This window comes from Prunus dulcis, chromosome 5, assembly GCF_902201215.1.
Source record: "Prunus dulcis chromosome 5, ALMONDv2, whole genome shotgun sequence".
Lineage (NCBI taxonomy): Eukaryota > Viridiplantae > Streptophyta > Magnoliopsida > Rosales > Rosaceae > Prunus > Prunus dulcis.
Window position 1 is genome coordinate 10,248,972 of NC_047654.1, and position 15,372 is coordinate 10,264,343.

The window sequence follows — 15,372 nt, forward strand, 5'->3', positions numbered from 1 at the left end:
TAGAGAAGAACCATCAGTAGTCAGTTTTCATTGAGGTCTTTTCCTTGCTTTTTCTGAAAGAAGAACCAACTCTTCTTTATTCCATGTTGTTTATTGTAAAGGAGGAGGAACACAATCTGCTATGATGGTCAGTTTGCTTTTCCTGTTGAACAACTCCCTCGTTCCTTACTTATATCTTGGAAAGATCACCTGCTCTGATGCAGAATTATATACAAAAGGATTTTGATCTTTTGGCCGCAGAGTTTCAGATAAGTCTTTCTGCTAATGACCTGCTTATCAACTCTCTTGTGATAGTTGAAATTGTTGACTTTTCAAAGTCAGATAGTCACGTGGGTTTTGAGAATAGGCTTTCCAAAAAAATTTGCTGACTTTGTACTCTAGGTTTTGAGATCAATGGTGAGCATTTAGAAGCTAAGCCTAATCCAATTCTTCTTTAGATTTTTATTGATATACTTTAGTTGTCAATTGCTATTTAATTTGGCGTTTTTACAACTCTGCCATTTCGTAAAATACGTGGGCTTCTTATGTGGATTAGGGCTCTCTTTTTTTCTTTGGAATCAAAGTCCAGTCCTTTGTTCTTTTCTGTTTTTGTGGGCATTTCTTTGCGAAGATGGGCTTGCGCATGAACTTCTTTTTGGCCCAAACAAAAGATGAGAAAGATAGAGAAAGAAAATGAGAGCCATAACTTGCAGAGATGATGGATGATGAAAAAAAAAGGCGGATTAGGGTAATATAGGGTTTTCTATTAATTAATTAATTTTTTCTAATCCGAATGATACCATTAAATATGTTAGCAAAACATAATTTGAACAAAGAAGCATTGTGGTGCATTGGTAAATGGTTGAGTATGTGAGTTGGAGGGTAGGGGTTTAAAACCTCTCGACTCCAATTTTAACATATTTATTGTTTTTCAGCTATTGTCAGTTCGGTTTGGTCGGACCGACTCCAATTTTAACATATTTATTGTTTTTTATTTTTTAGTTACTGTCAGTTCGGTTCTGTCGGACTGACGATCTTAGGCCCGCCGATATATATAACTTTGGAAAAAAAAAAAAAAACCTAATCACCATTATATATAATTACAGGGATTAAGGAAACATCAATTGTGCGTCATATCAGTGAAGCACACAGCATGATCTCCAATTAGTGGCCGACCAATAGTACAATTCCCATATAAATCAAGCTTAATAGAAACTTTATTTTTCCTCTCAATGGTATGCAACTTTTTATTCCGAAAAAGGTCATATCATCAGATGTACATGGGTCCATGCATTTCAAAGTAGTTTTTTTCTACTATTTTCAAACCTCAAATCATTTTTACTTTCTTACCCCATGAAGCTTGATTACATATGCAGTAGGCCATGCATTACAAATTATTTATACGCACTCATGCTCATAGAAGAAAAAGATGGTAACTTACCACCACTTGACAAAATGACATCACAATAAACTAAGCATAACAACTTTGTACAAGCATACAAGCTTAAGGACTTCTCTTCCTCTTGCCAAATCAAGACGAGCTTATTCATATTATAATACGTGTTTTATTTATTTATATTATGTATTAAAATATAATTAACTTAACGCCACTTGACAATATTACAATCAAACAAAAACTTTTGGTTAAAAACGAGTCAACATTATATTTAGTAAGGACCTCTATCTGTCAAGTGTGCATATAAAGCCAACACTTCAGGTACATGAATCGTATTTTTTGTTGTTGTCAAAATTAGGATGGGGATGAAGTCATTGAATAGAGTAAATATGGTTGTTGTAGGTGAGAATTTTCCACCAAAACGCATAAATTATATGCAACAAGTTTATTTGGTGGTACTTTTCTGCCGAACATTGAAACAGGTGTCGAACTCAAAACCCCTCCCTCATTTGGTTTTTATCCGAAAAAACAGAAACTCTACTACTACATAATTAGTAGCATAAAACCATGGCCCAAAATGGGGCAGGGAGAGCTAGCTAGACATGAAAGGGGAAACAAGATTGCAGGAAATGAAAGGAGGTGGTACGAAAAAACAGGTGAGCCAGCCAGGATAAGGTTTTCCCTTTAACGGAACAATAATTTCCAAAGTTATCATTTGAAAGTTTGACGAAAGAAACGTACTTCATCATGAGTTTCATTACTGTGAAATGTCTTCTGTAATGGTTGGTTCGTGCATGTTCTACGGCAGTAAGAATTTAGAGAAAAGAGAGAAGCGATTAATCAAAATCAAATTGTTCAATCAAGCATTATTGGACCACTTGTAATCTCTAATTTCAAATCATAATTATCGATAAAATATCTTAAGCATGAGATTCAACACTAATGAAAGCATGCATTGCCATTTAAAAGAAAGATTCAACATACATGATGAAACATCATCCTATTTTAGTAAAGTGCTGTAAAATTTTCAAGGCTCTATTTGTTAAGCTGTCTCTCTCCATTGACAAGGAATATTGTTTTTGGTTAGTATTTTCTCTTCTGTTTCTAAGAATACCATGGGCTACGAATGTAAACAGGCACTAATACTAAATTAAATGGAAAAAGAAAACCATTAACACCAAGAAAAAATGATCAAATGAAGACCATAGTTCAAACTTTGATGCTTGTCGCATTGCATTGCCTTATTCATTCTCTTCTGTTGCCAAACCCAAATTAAATAAACATATTAATTGCATGCATTTGCTTATGTTACCTATAGAGCTCACTTTAATTTCACAATCCATCAATCTCACCCCAAAAGTAATAAAAAAACAAACAAACTCTGTACTCAAAAGCCTGGACCATTTCGAAAAGCTCTTCCTAGAGAGAGAGAGAGAGAGAGAGGTGCATGGTAAGGTTAGGGGGGGACAGCAGTGTACGTTGTTGTTTGTTCACACACCGCCATTAATATCTTATAGAGTTGAAGGAAAAGAAGACAGTAGGGTATTAGCTCCTGCATTTGATGAAGCGGCAGGCTGTGCAATATTATTGTGTTCTTCTTCTCCAACAAGAACTGTGTCCCAAAATAGATAGTTAGAACACTGTTGCTGGGACACAACCCATTCATTCAGCTCCTGCCTTTGCATCAAGCACTCCAAGGCCATCTGATGATCTCCCTCCTCATCAAGATTAATGTTACAAGATTGATGATGAACTTGATGATCAATATTGGGCAGCATGTTGTTGTCCATGTTCTCGATCAACGGCGGCAAATAGTTGGTGTCCATGGTAGCACTGGTAGCACTTGTTGTACTGAATGACATTGCCGGAGGCGGGAAGGCCTGGACTTGATGCTGGCTCAGATTCCACGGCTCAGATGAGCTCAAACCCGCCGCGGAGACCATGTCCTGGAAAAGCTCTGCACGTGAACTGTAATTCTCTGGAGCTGCTTCCATATTGGGACTTGTATCAAACATGAAGAGAGGGCATGTTGAGGAGAATAGGGTTTCTTGATGAGCTTGGGGCTTTGGGGTTGGCAAATCTTGATTTGCAAAATCTAGTTGGTTTGAATTGATCATATAATTACCCATCTGGGGAATCATATGCTGAAGATGATCAGCACTGGAAGAAGGACTTATTGTGGTGCTTGAAGTTGTGGAAGGCTTTCTAATCTTCTTTTTGATCCATGAATTCCAATAGTTCTTGATCTCATTGTCTGTTCTTCCAGGTAGGTGGCTTGCTATATGAGCCCATCTACAAAATCAATACAGTCATGCATATATAATTAGTAAAAAGAGTAATTAATTTAAGAGTGCAAATTAATTAATTAAGTTCTAATTAAGATTAAAATTATGTTTTGTTTGTGTTGTGTTCTGATTTCAGCTGATGAAATCTTCAATGCATGCCAACCTCCGAAGTTGACTTCTTAACGTCTGTCAGTAAGAAAATGTAGGCGACATGTGGTTTTGTACTGTATCAGTGATGAAGATTGCTTCTGGAGAGCTACATATTTAAAACATAAAACCAGACATATATATATATATATATATATATATATATATGTGTGTGTGTGATCGCGAAAACTTGTTTTGAAAGTTTGTTTGTATTCAGTTAGAGGTCTATTTCACTTAAGTTGTTTCCAAACTTCCGGTACCAATTAATTTATTGTTGACAAGAATAAACGTGAGCATTATATAAGATTTTAATTAGTGAAAGCGGTATGAATCCAAGCTTCAAAAGCACTTCTTCCAAAAGCATACTACAACAACAACAAGACAACCTTCAAACTTACACGTTCTAAGAGGAAAATAGACCTCCCAAAAACCAATTAACCATGTTTGAATATTGCAATGACTTTAAAGCTTCAAAACAACTTCTTTTCAAAAGAAAAACAACAAAAAAGGTACGAAAATTTACGCGCATTCTAAAAGAAAAATTAATTAGGCTTTTGCAAAACCCAATTATGCATGTTTGAACACGATGGCAATGCTTTCAAATTTGGAGGCTTAAGATATATGCCATCAAGAACTGGTTTGGATTAATTGGATGCAAAGACTTCAAGGTTTAGGAAAAATAGTAGAAGGTAATTAACTAATTAATAATACAGGTGTTTAAGTTAACCTGTTGCCTACAACCCCATGGAGGCTAATAATCAATTTCTCTTCTTCTGGAGTAAACCTCCCTCTTCTAATATCAGGCCTCAAATAATTAATCCATCTCAAGCGGCAGCTCTTTCCACACCTTTGAAGCCCTGAAACACAAAACAATTAAGCACCCTCTTAATACTATTAGGAACAAGCTGATTAATTAGGTCATAAGTCGTAATTAACACACACAAGGGGAGAGAGAGAGAGAGAGAGAGAGAGAGAGAGAGAGAGAGAGAGAGAGAGAGAGAAGGATGATGACCAGCTTTCTCAGGGACTTCACTCCAGCAGCCATAGCCATGGGTGGTGATGTATCTGATGAGCTTCTCATCTTCCTCAGGGGACCAAAGGCCTCTCTTAACCTTCTGCTGGTTGCAACAAGAATGGTGGCCCATTTTTTGCTCCTAATTCTCAATTTCTTGTTAACCCTTCAACTTGATCAATTCTGATATATCAGAAATTGATATGAAACTAGCAAGCTATAGCTAGTGATCACCAAATGGGTGTTTTGCAAGAGAATTGGGTTTTTCTCTACCTCCTTTAAACTCCTTTAAAAGTAATATAAGTACAGTGAGGCTATAGAGCCGACATTAATTAACCTGATGGGGTCCGCACAAGGGGGAAGCAGATTTCCATGTAACCCTACAATGACATTTCATCAGCTCCTCCTTCTTCTTTATATATAATTATCTTATTCCATGGTTTCTTACTATTTTCTACGTACATATTTGTGTATTGTGTGTAACCAACTTCACGTACTCTCCAAATCATCACGTTGATGCTGGTGGTTCCACACACCTCGCTCCTTTTTGGTCTGCTACTGTGAAGCATTTAATTTATCATCGCTTCTAACAATATCTCACCAATCAAACTGTGACATCTCATGTTTATATATATCAAGCTGAAGCAATATTTATGGGGGTAGAATGATTGGGAGCAAGAAGGCACTGTAATTCTGTGTGCCTTGTTGGTCATGGTCCATGGAGCAATGTATTAATGTGTTGAAAGTTTGGCAGAAACTGATAAAATAGGCAATTCACGTGCTAGTTCCATGGCTGGCAAAAGGGTATTTTCATAACCTCTAAAACGTATAACTGTTCGTAAGTATAATTAATATGATGTATAAGGCATTCATTGTCCATTTTATTGCGATTAACGAATCTTTACCATGCACCTGTTACAATTGAAATTGTTCATTTTCTAAATCACCATCTACAGATTCATTAATCATAATAGAGCGGTTAAGAATATACACCGTACACCCATGTATTGTCCTATAAAAACCTACTCTCTTTTAGTCTTTTTTTTTTTAAAATATTTTATTTTAATGAAAGGAATTTCATTCAATAACCAAATAACATAATACATTGAAAATAAGGCAAAAAGATGTGCAAGCTTGGGAATCTGAAAAAAAAAAAAAAAAAAAAAAAAACTTTAGCGTATCAACACAACCACCCCCCCCCCCCAAAACCAAAAAAAAAGGAAAATCTGCCCCCAAAAAAAAAGAGTTTAGAGAGAGTGAAAATAATAGTTTAGGATTATGATATATAGGTCGAGAGTTCGATTTCTCCAATGTAACGAAAAAAGAAAACTAGAAAAAATCATAGTAGAATTCAACCTTCATTGAAATATCAATCCTAGATTTTTTATTTATTAACGCAAATATTCAAACACATATATATAATGCATGCATCATGTTCTACACAACAATCTTCTTTTGCATAGGACACATTAACTATAACTTGATTCATAAGACAGATAAACTAAATTATCAATGCCCATATTGCTTTTCTTTTTTTTCCTTTATATCAACGTTACTATTTAATTGTAGTTCCTCGTTGTTTCACACCTAATTTATAATAATGTTTAGGCAAATAATACTATTATACTTATTACTTAGGTTTTAAGTATTTTCCATTATTATTTTATGAAACCATAGTGTATGACGACAAAAACAAAAAATTAATAGTAGGATGTTTGTATAGTACTTCTAACACGTACTTTTTCACAAAGAATATAAATATTCATGGAGTCTTAAGTAGCATGAGCTTGTAACTAAAAGGGCATTAAAGTAATTAGTTGCTTGATGAAAATAGTGATCTTAGGCTGTTCACATTGGCATTGGTGGGTGAAGTCACACAAAACACATCCCCTACCCTCGGGTTAGTAGGGTCCCCCAACTACAAAGGATTGGTAGATATTCATTCCCAAGGTACCGAAAATGATATAGGAAACATCAGCTATTCTGGTTTAGTTAGGGGACATTGGAGACCCCGGCGAAAATGAAACCACTCAATTAATATTCTGATTTTCCTTAATCCTTACTTTAAAAATAATTTATAATTTTCTCCATTATTAAACTATTCAAAGCATGCATGCATGACGTCATCCCAAAATGAATACAAACTGGTGACGACGGCATCACGTAAATTTCAAATCAAATTATACTCTTGGGTTAGTTTGGTTCCCCTTTCTCTCATGGCTTCTGAAAGAATCATTAGACTTTGAGAGGGACAAATAATACACTGATTAGTACAATACATTGTATTAATTAATAAGCTTGACTTTTTTTTCTTTTTTCTTTTTTTGCTTTATTAACAAGGAATGAGCAAAGATCCGTCGTAGTGTATGAATAACGTCTTTGAGAACATAATTAATGAATTAATTAACAACAACTCCTTGATTAGACCCACTCATATTTCTTTTTGACTTTGGGGGTTTTACAGACCTAAGAAATTAATCACATATACATCTCTCATTTTCTACAAGGCCATTGACAAAAACCTTTGTTTCTGGCTGCTTTAATTACAAGCGCCAATTTACATGATGCACGACTGTCTTAGATCTTTCGTCAGATAAGAAATTTGCTTATGACTATTAGGTTGTTTTAATAGAAATATGGTGATTAGCTTAATATTATCTCCATGTATTGATTGCAAGACGATATTGAATCAGGGATCCTAAAATGATATAAATATTTGAATGGGGAGGGTGAAATGACGTAGTTTTGGACCATGAACATACTGCAAATATGCAAATTAGATAAGTATAATTTTTTTTTTCTTTAACATAATGATACTTTAAACAACTCTAATGTACAGGGATGAGGATTGTGTAAATTCTAGACATTATCTTACAGATCGAACCCGAATGTGAGCGGACACACTGCTTTGACCGGCCAAACCCACATATGTGGATAAGCAGAGGTTAATCCAAACTTGTTTTGCGCCTACATTGTCACTTCTATGCTTGGGCAATAAGCTCTAATAAGGTGAAGGATTGGATATATTAAGTCATAATTATCCTTAATTTCCCTCTCGAATATTAATAAATTACATACTTTTTAATTGCCAACTCACATTAATACGTACATGTGGTTGATCACAATTCACAAAGCATTAATATAATCAATCTGAACATATATAAATATATATAAAGAAAATGCAAACCTCGAATCTGAAAAAAGATAAAAGACAAGAGCTTAACCAATCTTTTACAGAAATATTGAAACACAGAAGCGTGTTAGGGAGACAAGGTCCTTGTCTTGGCTGCGATGAATCCAAACGATTAGTTAGAACGTGGAACACAAATTTAAACTTGCTATGAACATCACTAGGGGTATTTCTTTGTGTAGTTTGATAAGGCATTTTCAACGTTTTTATACGTAATTTGATATAAAAATATGGAAAGAGATCATCAAATAGGCAGTGATCCAGTACTGAAAGCGAGCGGGGTGATGCAAATCATCCACCGCATTTGATGTGAAGAGATAGGAAGTGACTTTTGCTTGGATGGATCGCAAGCTAAAACTTTGAAAATAATATATTAGATTTACATACAAATCATGTTTTTTTTTTCATTAAAAAAAAAAGCACCCTTTGGGAGAAGAACTGAAAAGGAGCAATGATTATTATTCTTAGCTTTAAGGAGGAGCAATGGAGTGGCAATTGGGCCTACCAATGGGGTTTTTGAGTGTGTAGTGATTAATTAGTGAGAAATTATATTGGGACTTTGCCTTTATAAGCATGGTTGGTTAACTCATTAAGTCATGGATGAAATGTCTCTACCATAAGCTCTTTTGATTACTTATATGTATTAGAGGTCCTTGTTATTGCTCTCTCTCTCTCTCTCTCTCTCTCTCTCTCTCTCTTATTAATCAATATTATTAAAGATAATAATGACATGATCACTTATACCCTACATGATGAATCTTTGTATGGGCCACCCCTTTCCTTATATGTCAATTATTGTTGCCCAATCTTACCCCAATTTGAATCCATGTACCTTAACCCCAAATTCCAACAATGGAAGTTTTGGATTCGTTTGGTTTCTTTCTCCTTAAAAAGTTGCGACATGATTCACATGAACATATCAAGAATTGGATTAATGGGTAATAAGGTTGATTTGCCTGTTTAAAACTTGCACAGATTAATATGGATCTTGAATTGTTCCGTACTGTACATATTTTTGAAAGAAAAGAGGGGAAGAAAAGAGTTCCAAGTGCTTACTTAATTTTTGGACAAAGGGATACTCTAAACCACTGTAATACACTAGGAGGGTGATCGAACTGGGATGTAGAGGGGCGGGCACACTGATTTTGTCAACCGGCCTAACCCATGTCTATTTTGGGTGATCATATTTTATTTTTTTTGTACATTAAATGTAGATGGCTGCTGGCCATAAGTGAAAACCACTCTAATGCACTAATATTGAAAACCTCCATATTATCTTCAAACAAGTCCATAACAGCACCTGCTACATACATAACAAAAGATATGCATGGGAAAGAAGCAGCCAATCACTATTATTGGACAAAGGGAAGAAAATAAGAGGGCAAGAAAAAAGTTCTAAGTGCTTGCTTAATTTTTGGACAAAGGGATGCTCTACTACACTACGAGAGGGTTTAGGGATCAAACTAGATGCGAAGGGGCGGGCACACTAACTTTGCCAACCGGCCTAATCCACGTTTGCTTTTTGGTGATCAATTTTTCTTTTTTTAACATTGAATGTAGATGGGCTGTTGGCCTACAAAACCAGATTGGGCTATAAGAAGCCTAGCAACCGGAACCCATTTCCACTGAAGTGGAGCGATCTACTAGAGTAAGCCCAGAAACTGGAGCCCATTCCCACTAAAGCCACACAGTCTGCAAATTACAATTCACACTCGCAAAAATTTTGCCCCGACAACTGCATGTTACATAATACTATCTTCTTTGATCAAAATAAATGAGGTTTAAAATAGACTCTTTTTTTTTGGGTTCGAAAATAGACTATATATGAACAGTCAAGGCCTTACCACATACATTGGTATACAAATTGTTTGTAAAAGTTTTGCTGAGAAATTTGTAAGGTCCATATGATATAAATGATGTATAGGTGTCGAAAATACTTACATTTCATTTTATAAGTCTACGTTCCGACCATGTATCGTCTCTCTGTTAGCACCACCATCTTTATTACTAGCACCTTACCATAATCATCACTGCCACCACCATCAACCCATCCAACAACCATACTCATTTGTTAACCGATGCCCTATAAAGATTCACTTTAAATTTTATATTTAACTATTTTGTATATGAGTTAAACATATATGCATGTTAATCCGAGCTATGAAATCTCAATGGACTAATAATATATAAGTTATGACAAACACCATCCACAAGGTTTGGCAATCCCCATAACAATAGTTTTGTCATGGTGGCCGGCTATCCAGGAGTTGTTGCTAATACTAGCTTTCTCATTAGTTCATAATAATTTTTTATTGGGATCTTAAACATCGCCATTAGTCGAACACCCCACGTTTCACGCAAGATTTTAAAATAATCAAAATTAGCCCAAGCTTTATCAACATGCCATGATATTTAATTATATATCGACCAATCACCCTCATGAGAATCAGGGTGATCTTGTTTAAGACAAAATTGTTAGTTATGAGTTCCTGTATTTTTTTAAAGCTCAACTTTGTCCTCAAGTGAGTTGTCGCTGTTCTTCTATAGTTGGCCTATAGTGTCTTTTGACAGGGTTACGCATATGATGCAATATTGCTAAAGAATGTAGATGGTCTTTTTCTTTTAATTTTCGTGAAGACATAGTAGTTGTTTCTTCAGAAAGCGTTTTTATAGCTCAGAAATACTTTTAAACTTTTATGTCAAATATTATTGTAAACACTTTTAGTGATCACAAAGTACTTTTAGCTCTTCCTTGCTAGTTAACTTCATTAAGCATTGCTAAATTTTCCCTAAATCATCAATGGACTGCCATGACTTTCTGTGGACAATCAACAAATTGGTACAAAACTAATTTTGTAATCTTTTAAATCATCACATTGAGAACCAATCATATTTTGAACTACGTTTAATCTCATGTTCTTACTGTAAAAAGTTTCATGAAGTACGATCATGTGACTGCATGAAGTTTTCTCATGAGTTTCTACTCGCATCCTCACTTCTATTTTCAAACACTAAACTTAGTTATGTATGAACATTGAATGCATATACATAATATATTTCGTTTTCTATGCATAATCATATTTCACAGTATATTTTGTTTTCTGAAGCCTGAAAACATTCGGTTCATCCTTCGCGGCGCGATCAACATCAAATCTTATAGATATGATGGAAAAGAAGACAATAGGTTAGCTGAACTCATGTTAGATGAAGATGGTTCTTCAACACTGTCCCAAAAATGGAAGCTGCTTGATGAACAATGTTGAGCCTGGCGAGGGTGAACCAATGCATTCAGCTCCTGAGTTGAACTCTGCAAGCACTCCATTGAAATCTTTCCTTCCTCATCAATATTGTTACATGATTCCACTTCGATAGGAACCATGTTATTGTTTCCAATGGTTGGTCCTACGAGGGCAGGCAGAAAATGTGCATCCATATTAATGTTTGTAAATGGCGACGTAGAAGAGGGAAGGGCTTGGACTTGATGATGATGCTGCGGTTGATCCAAAATCCAAGTTCCATTTCTCGAATTCGACACACCGATAGGAAAGTGCTCAGCTGCTTGTGCATTGATATTGTTTGCCTGAATGTCATCCGCTAAAGCAGCGTCGAACATGAATAGGGGGAAGGGAGAAGGGTATAGGGTTTGATCCCTAGGCTTTGTCATGAAATTTTGGTTCACAAAATCTTGATGGTTTGGGAAATTACAAACCATTTGGTAATTGTGCTGCTGGTGATGATCGACAGTACTAGGAGGAGATGTGGTTGGTGGTGAAGAAGGCTTCTCTAGCTTCTTTTTAATCCATGAATTCCAGTAGTTCTTTATCTCGTTGTCAGTTCTTCCAGGCAGACATTTTGCTATATGCGCCCATCTACAATTTGCTCACCAAAACAAAAATCAAAATTAATGGGTCTCCACCATTGTTTGTGACACTACAATAAATATCTAGTTAATGTGGGAGTAATTACAAAGGCATTGTCTAAAAAAGATTGACAAAACACTTTTAGAAAACTAATTTAAAATGTTGGAAAAGTCACTTGATTTTTAAATTTTTTTTGTGATAAAAAATGGTTTAGAGAGAGATTGGCTACTCTCACTTGATTTTAGGCTACGAATTGATTATCAGAATTCATGGTTTGGGTGAATGCAAAAAGAAAAAAACACAAATTAAAAATTAAAATACAAAATAGGGTTACTTGAAATTGAACCTGTTTCCTACAACACCATGAAGTCTAATAATCAATTTCTCCTCCTCTGGTGTAAACCCTCCTCTTTTGATATCAGGCCTCAAGTAATTGAGCCATCTCAAGCGACAGCTCTTGCCACACCTTTGAAGCCCTAAAAGCCACAGCAAAACAACCCTAGCTAAGTCATGCAAAGAATTGTGTGTTTCTTGTGTATTGTGTGTGTGTGTGTGCGTGTGTGGAGAGAGAGAGAGAGAGAGAGAGAGAGATGTGACCAGCTTGCTCAGAGACTTTTCTCCAGCAGCAATGGCCATATGTGGTGATGTATCTGATGAGCTTTTCATCTTCCTCAGGGGACCAAAGGCCTTTCTTAACCTTTCGTTGTTTACAGCAATAATGGTGCCCCATTGTTAAATATTGCTCCTCTACTCTTTTTTTTGGGTTGCCTGATCAAACTAGAGTTTGCATGAGAAGTGAAATTCAGAAGGCTCTTGCAAGCGTTGGGTCCCTCTCTCACTGCCCTCTTAAAAGTCAGAGAAAGTACAAACTCCGGAGCTCCATCTACCCTAAATCGACCTCCCATCCACTTTGATAAATTTGATCTTAATTTGTATTGGTTCGTAACATCTTGTTTTAAAATTTTCTTTTCTATTAGATTTCATCTCTTCTCATTGTCCTACTCTCTAACGTACGTGGAAGTTTGAAATTAGCTTTATTTTGGACTACTTGGAAACCAAAATTTCTGACCCTATTTGTGTAACAAATTAATTTCGTTTCGAATGTCATTTATCTCTTTTATTTTATCAAAAGAAACGGGATTCGAACTTGATACAGCTCCAACATTAATAAGAAAAATATCATTGAACTAAAAGTAACCAGTTGTTTATTCTCCCTTTTGCTTGTGTTGGTAAGTTGTGAAATGTTTTATATTCAATTTTTTTTTTCCCACAACTCTATAGAGATTAACCGACTATTATGTATACGGGTAAGTGATTTTTACTTCTACCAGATGTTCATTGAATAAATGTAATTAGTTTAACATTATGACGACTTTAGCCGTTTATGTGTATTAAGCATGTAACTTAGGCATGTTCTAATGTCTGATATCAATTCTCCTACTCCCCCCAATAGAAAACTTCTTTTGTTCCTCATTAATAATAGCTTTGGATCGTACTCATCGAAGTTTACTTTATACTAATGCAAACAAAAAATTGTTTTGTTTCGGAATGGGAGAAAGCTTTGTAACAATCTTTATTTGCATTAGTATAAAGGAAAAAAACTTCGATGAACCAAGTTTGTTTCTAGCTAGATCAAAAGGGGTTGTTGAGATTGTTTGTTTAGACGTCCCATAGAAAAATTTATTACAATTGATACTTTGGAACAGATTTTGTATCACAATCTTTAGTTATTTTCTCATTTCCAAATTGTGAAAAAAAAACTTCATTGGGAAGTTGCATTTAGCTCTAATCTTGTGGTTAATTCCAATGGTTCCCTTTTTAAAATAGAGTATATTTTTTGTGAATCTCATCAAAAGTGGGTTTTTTTTAATATTACATTTTTTTATAAAGTGATATTCTAGGCTACTCTAATCTAATGTACGGGAAGGGGATCAAACTCGGATGTAAAGGGGCGGACACATTGCTTTGGCCAATTAGCCTAACCCGCATATGCTCATCAAAAGTGAGTTTTAAGTCTCTTTATGAGGGTAGCCAAAACCACATATATATTCACTGGACAAATATAGTAAGTTTTCTTTTTTGAAATATACCTCCCAACATTATTGAGGATGCTCGTATATATTGAGGATTGCCTACAACAAAAGATCATTTGTGCTAAGTCCTCGAGATTAGTCCAAGTGGTGAGGGTGAATAAGGAAATGAATTGAGATTAGGCTAGGTGAATGTTTCAATTTCACTCCTATGCAAACTTTGGTTTAAACTATTCATTGCTTCTACGTCATTTCTGGCTGTATATATATTATGATCATCAAGTATATATTTCCACTAAAACCCATGAATGTTGGCATCACGTAACCCAGTGAATTCAAATCATGCAACAGATTTGGGCTGATTGATTCCCATCTCTTCTTCTGTTCCTTCATCTTGGGTTTTTGTTAAATTTCCAACTAGCCATTTCTGTCCAAAATGTCCGAGTTCAAGTTATTCAAACTATTACTTGTCGACATGCGCTGAAAAGGAAGTGGAGATTCGTTACACTCAACCGGCCGGACTTAATGATTCTAACTAGCTATAGCAGCTAGCTTAGTTGCCTTAATCGTATCATTACTTGGAAAACTCAATCATGCATGGGTCAATAATCACCCTCACAAAATATGTCAATCTTCTTCTTTCTTCAATCCGATCGCATTTATTTACATGGGATTAATCATCACGCACCGACAAATCTGATACCACAATATTTTTCAACCCAGCTAGGTATATGTCCAAATCTATTTTTCGAATTGTCAACTAAGATATCTAGTTGTGATGAAATAGCATGATTTTTTTTTCCAACAAATATATATACTAAAGTGATTACATATTCTATTCAAATTGTTACATTCTAGATGGCCGGATGAATAAAATTTGATGCATAATCTATATAGGTGGTGCTCAAACAAATTTATTTGAAGGATCCTTTAATTGAAGCACTAATTAAAATCAGCCACGCAATATAGTATGGTCAGCCATGCAAGCACGTTGCACCGACAACATTTTGGCTGATCAGGAGGCTTGTTATACAATATACAAGAACAGTTAGAACATGAGGCTAGGTAGTTCCTTGCTTTGTATGGTGCTTCAATTTGACGCCTTATAGCTAGCAAGGTAAGATATAGATGCACAAGTATATACAGAGATCGATGGATATCAAAGCTAGGGAGTGAAAGCGAAAAGGGTATGTTCTGTTCATTGATGCAAATTCACTACCCTATGGAAATTGAAATGTGAATTGTGTGGAGACAATAATATTGAGAGGGCTTTTGCTTGGACGGATCGCAACACAAAACTTTGAAACTAATGTATAATCAATTGGTCATCTTTGAAAAGCAAGTTTAAGAGGAATTGAAAGGGAAAAATATTGTCATACTTGAATTTTAGACAGCAACGAACTATGATTGGGACCCACACTTACCATTTTTGCATTGAAAGAAATGGTTCGTCTCTCTTAGCTAGATCAACAT

At 35.3% G+C, this 15,372-nt stretch overlaps 2 protein-coding genes across 2 annotated transcripts; both read right to left on the reverse strand.

Moving 5' to 3' along the window:
- Positions 1–2,580: 2,580 nt before the first annotated feature.
- LOC117629283 (myb-related protein 330-like) lies at positions 2,581–5,185 on the reverse strand. Its single transcript, XM_034361824.1, has 3 exons — positions 4,820–5,185; positions 4,535–4,664; positions 2,581–3,667 (listed from the first exon to the last, which is right to left on the reverse strand). The coding sequence occupies exons 1-3, from the start codon at positions 4,950–4,952 to the stop codon at positions 2,887–2,889; spliced, it is 1,044 nt and encodes a 347-aa protein (XP_034217715.1). The 5' UTR covers positions 4,953–5,185; the 3' UTR covers positions 2,581–2,886.
- Positions 5,186–11,163: 5,978 nt separating this feature from the next.
- Positions 11,164–12,599, reverse strand: LOC117628395 (transcription factor MYB13-like). The gene is made up of 3 exons (XM_034360834.1): positions 12,467–12,599; positions 12,216–12,345; positions 11,164–11,878 (listed from the first exon to the last, which is right to left on the reverse strand). The coding sequence occupies exons 1-3, from the start codon at positions 12,597–12,599 to the stop codon at positions 11,164–11,166; spliced, it is 978 nt and encodes a 325-aa protein (XP_034216725.1).
- Between the last annotated feature and the right edge of the window lie 2,773 nt (positions 12,600–15,372).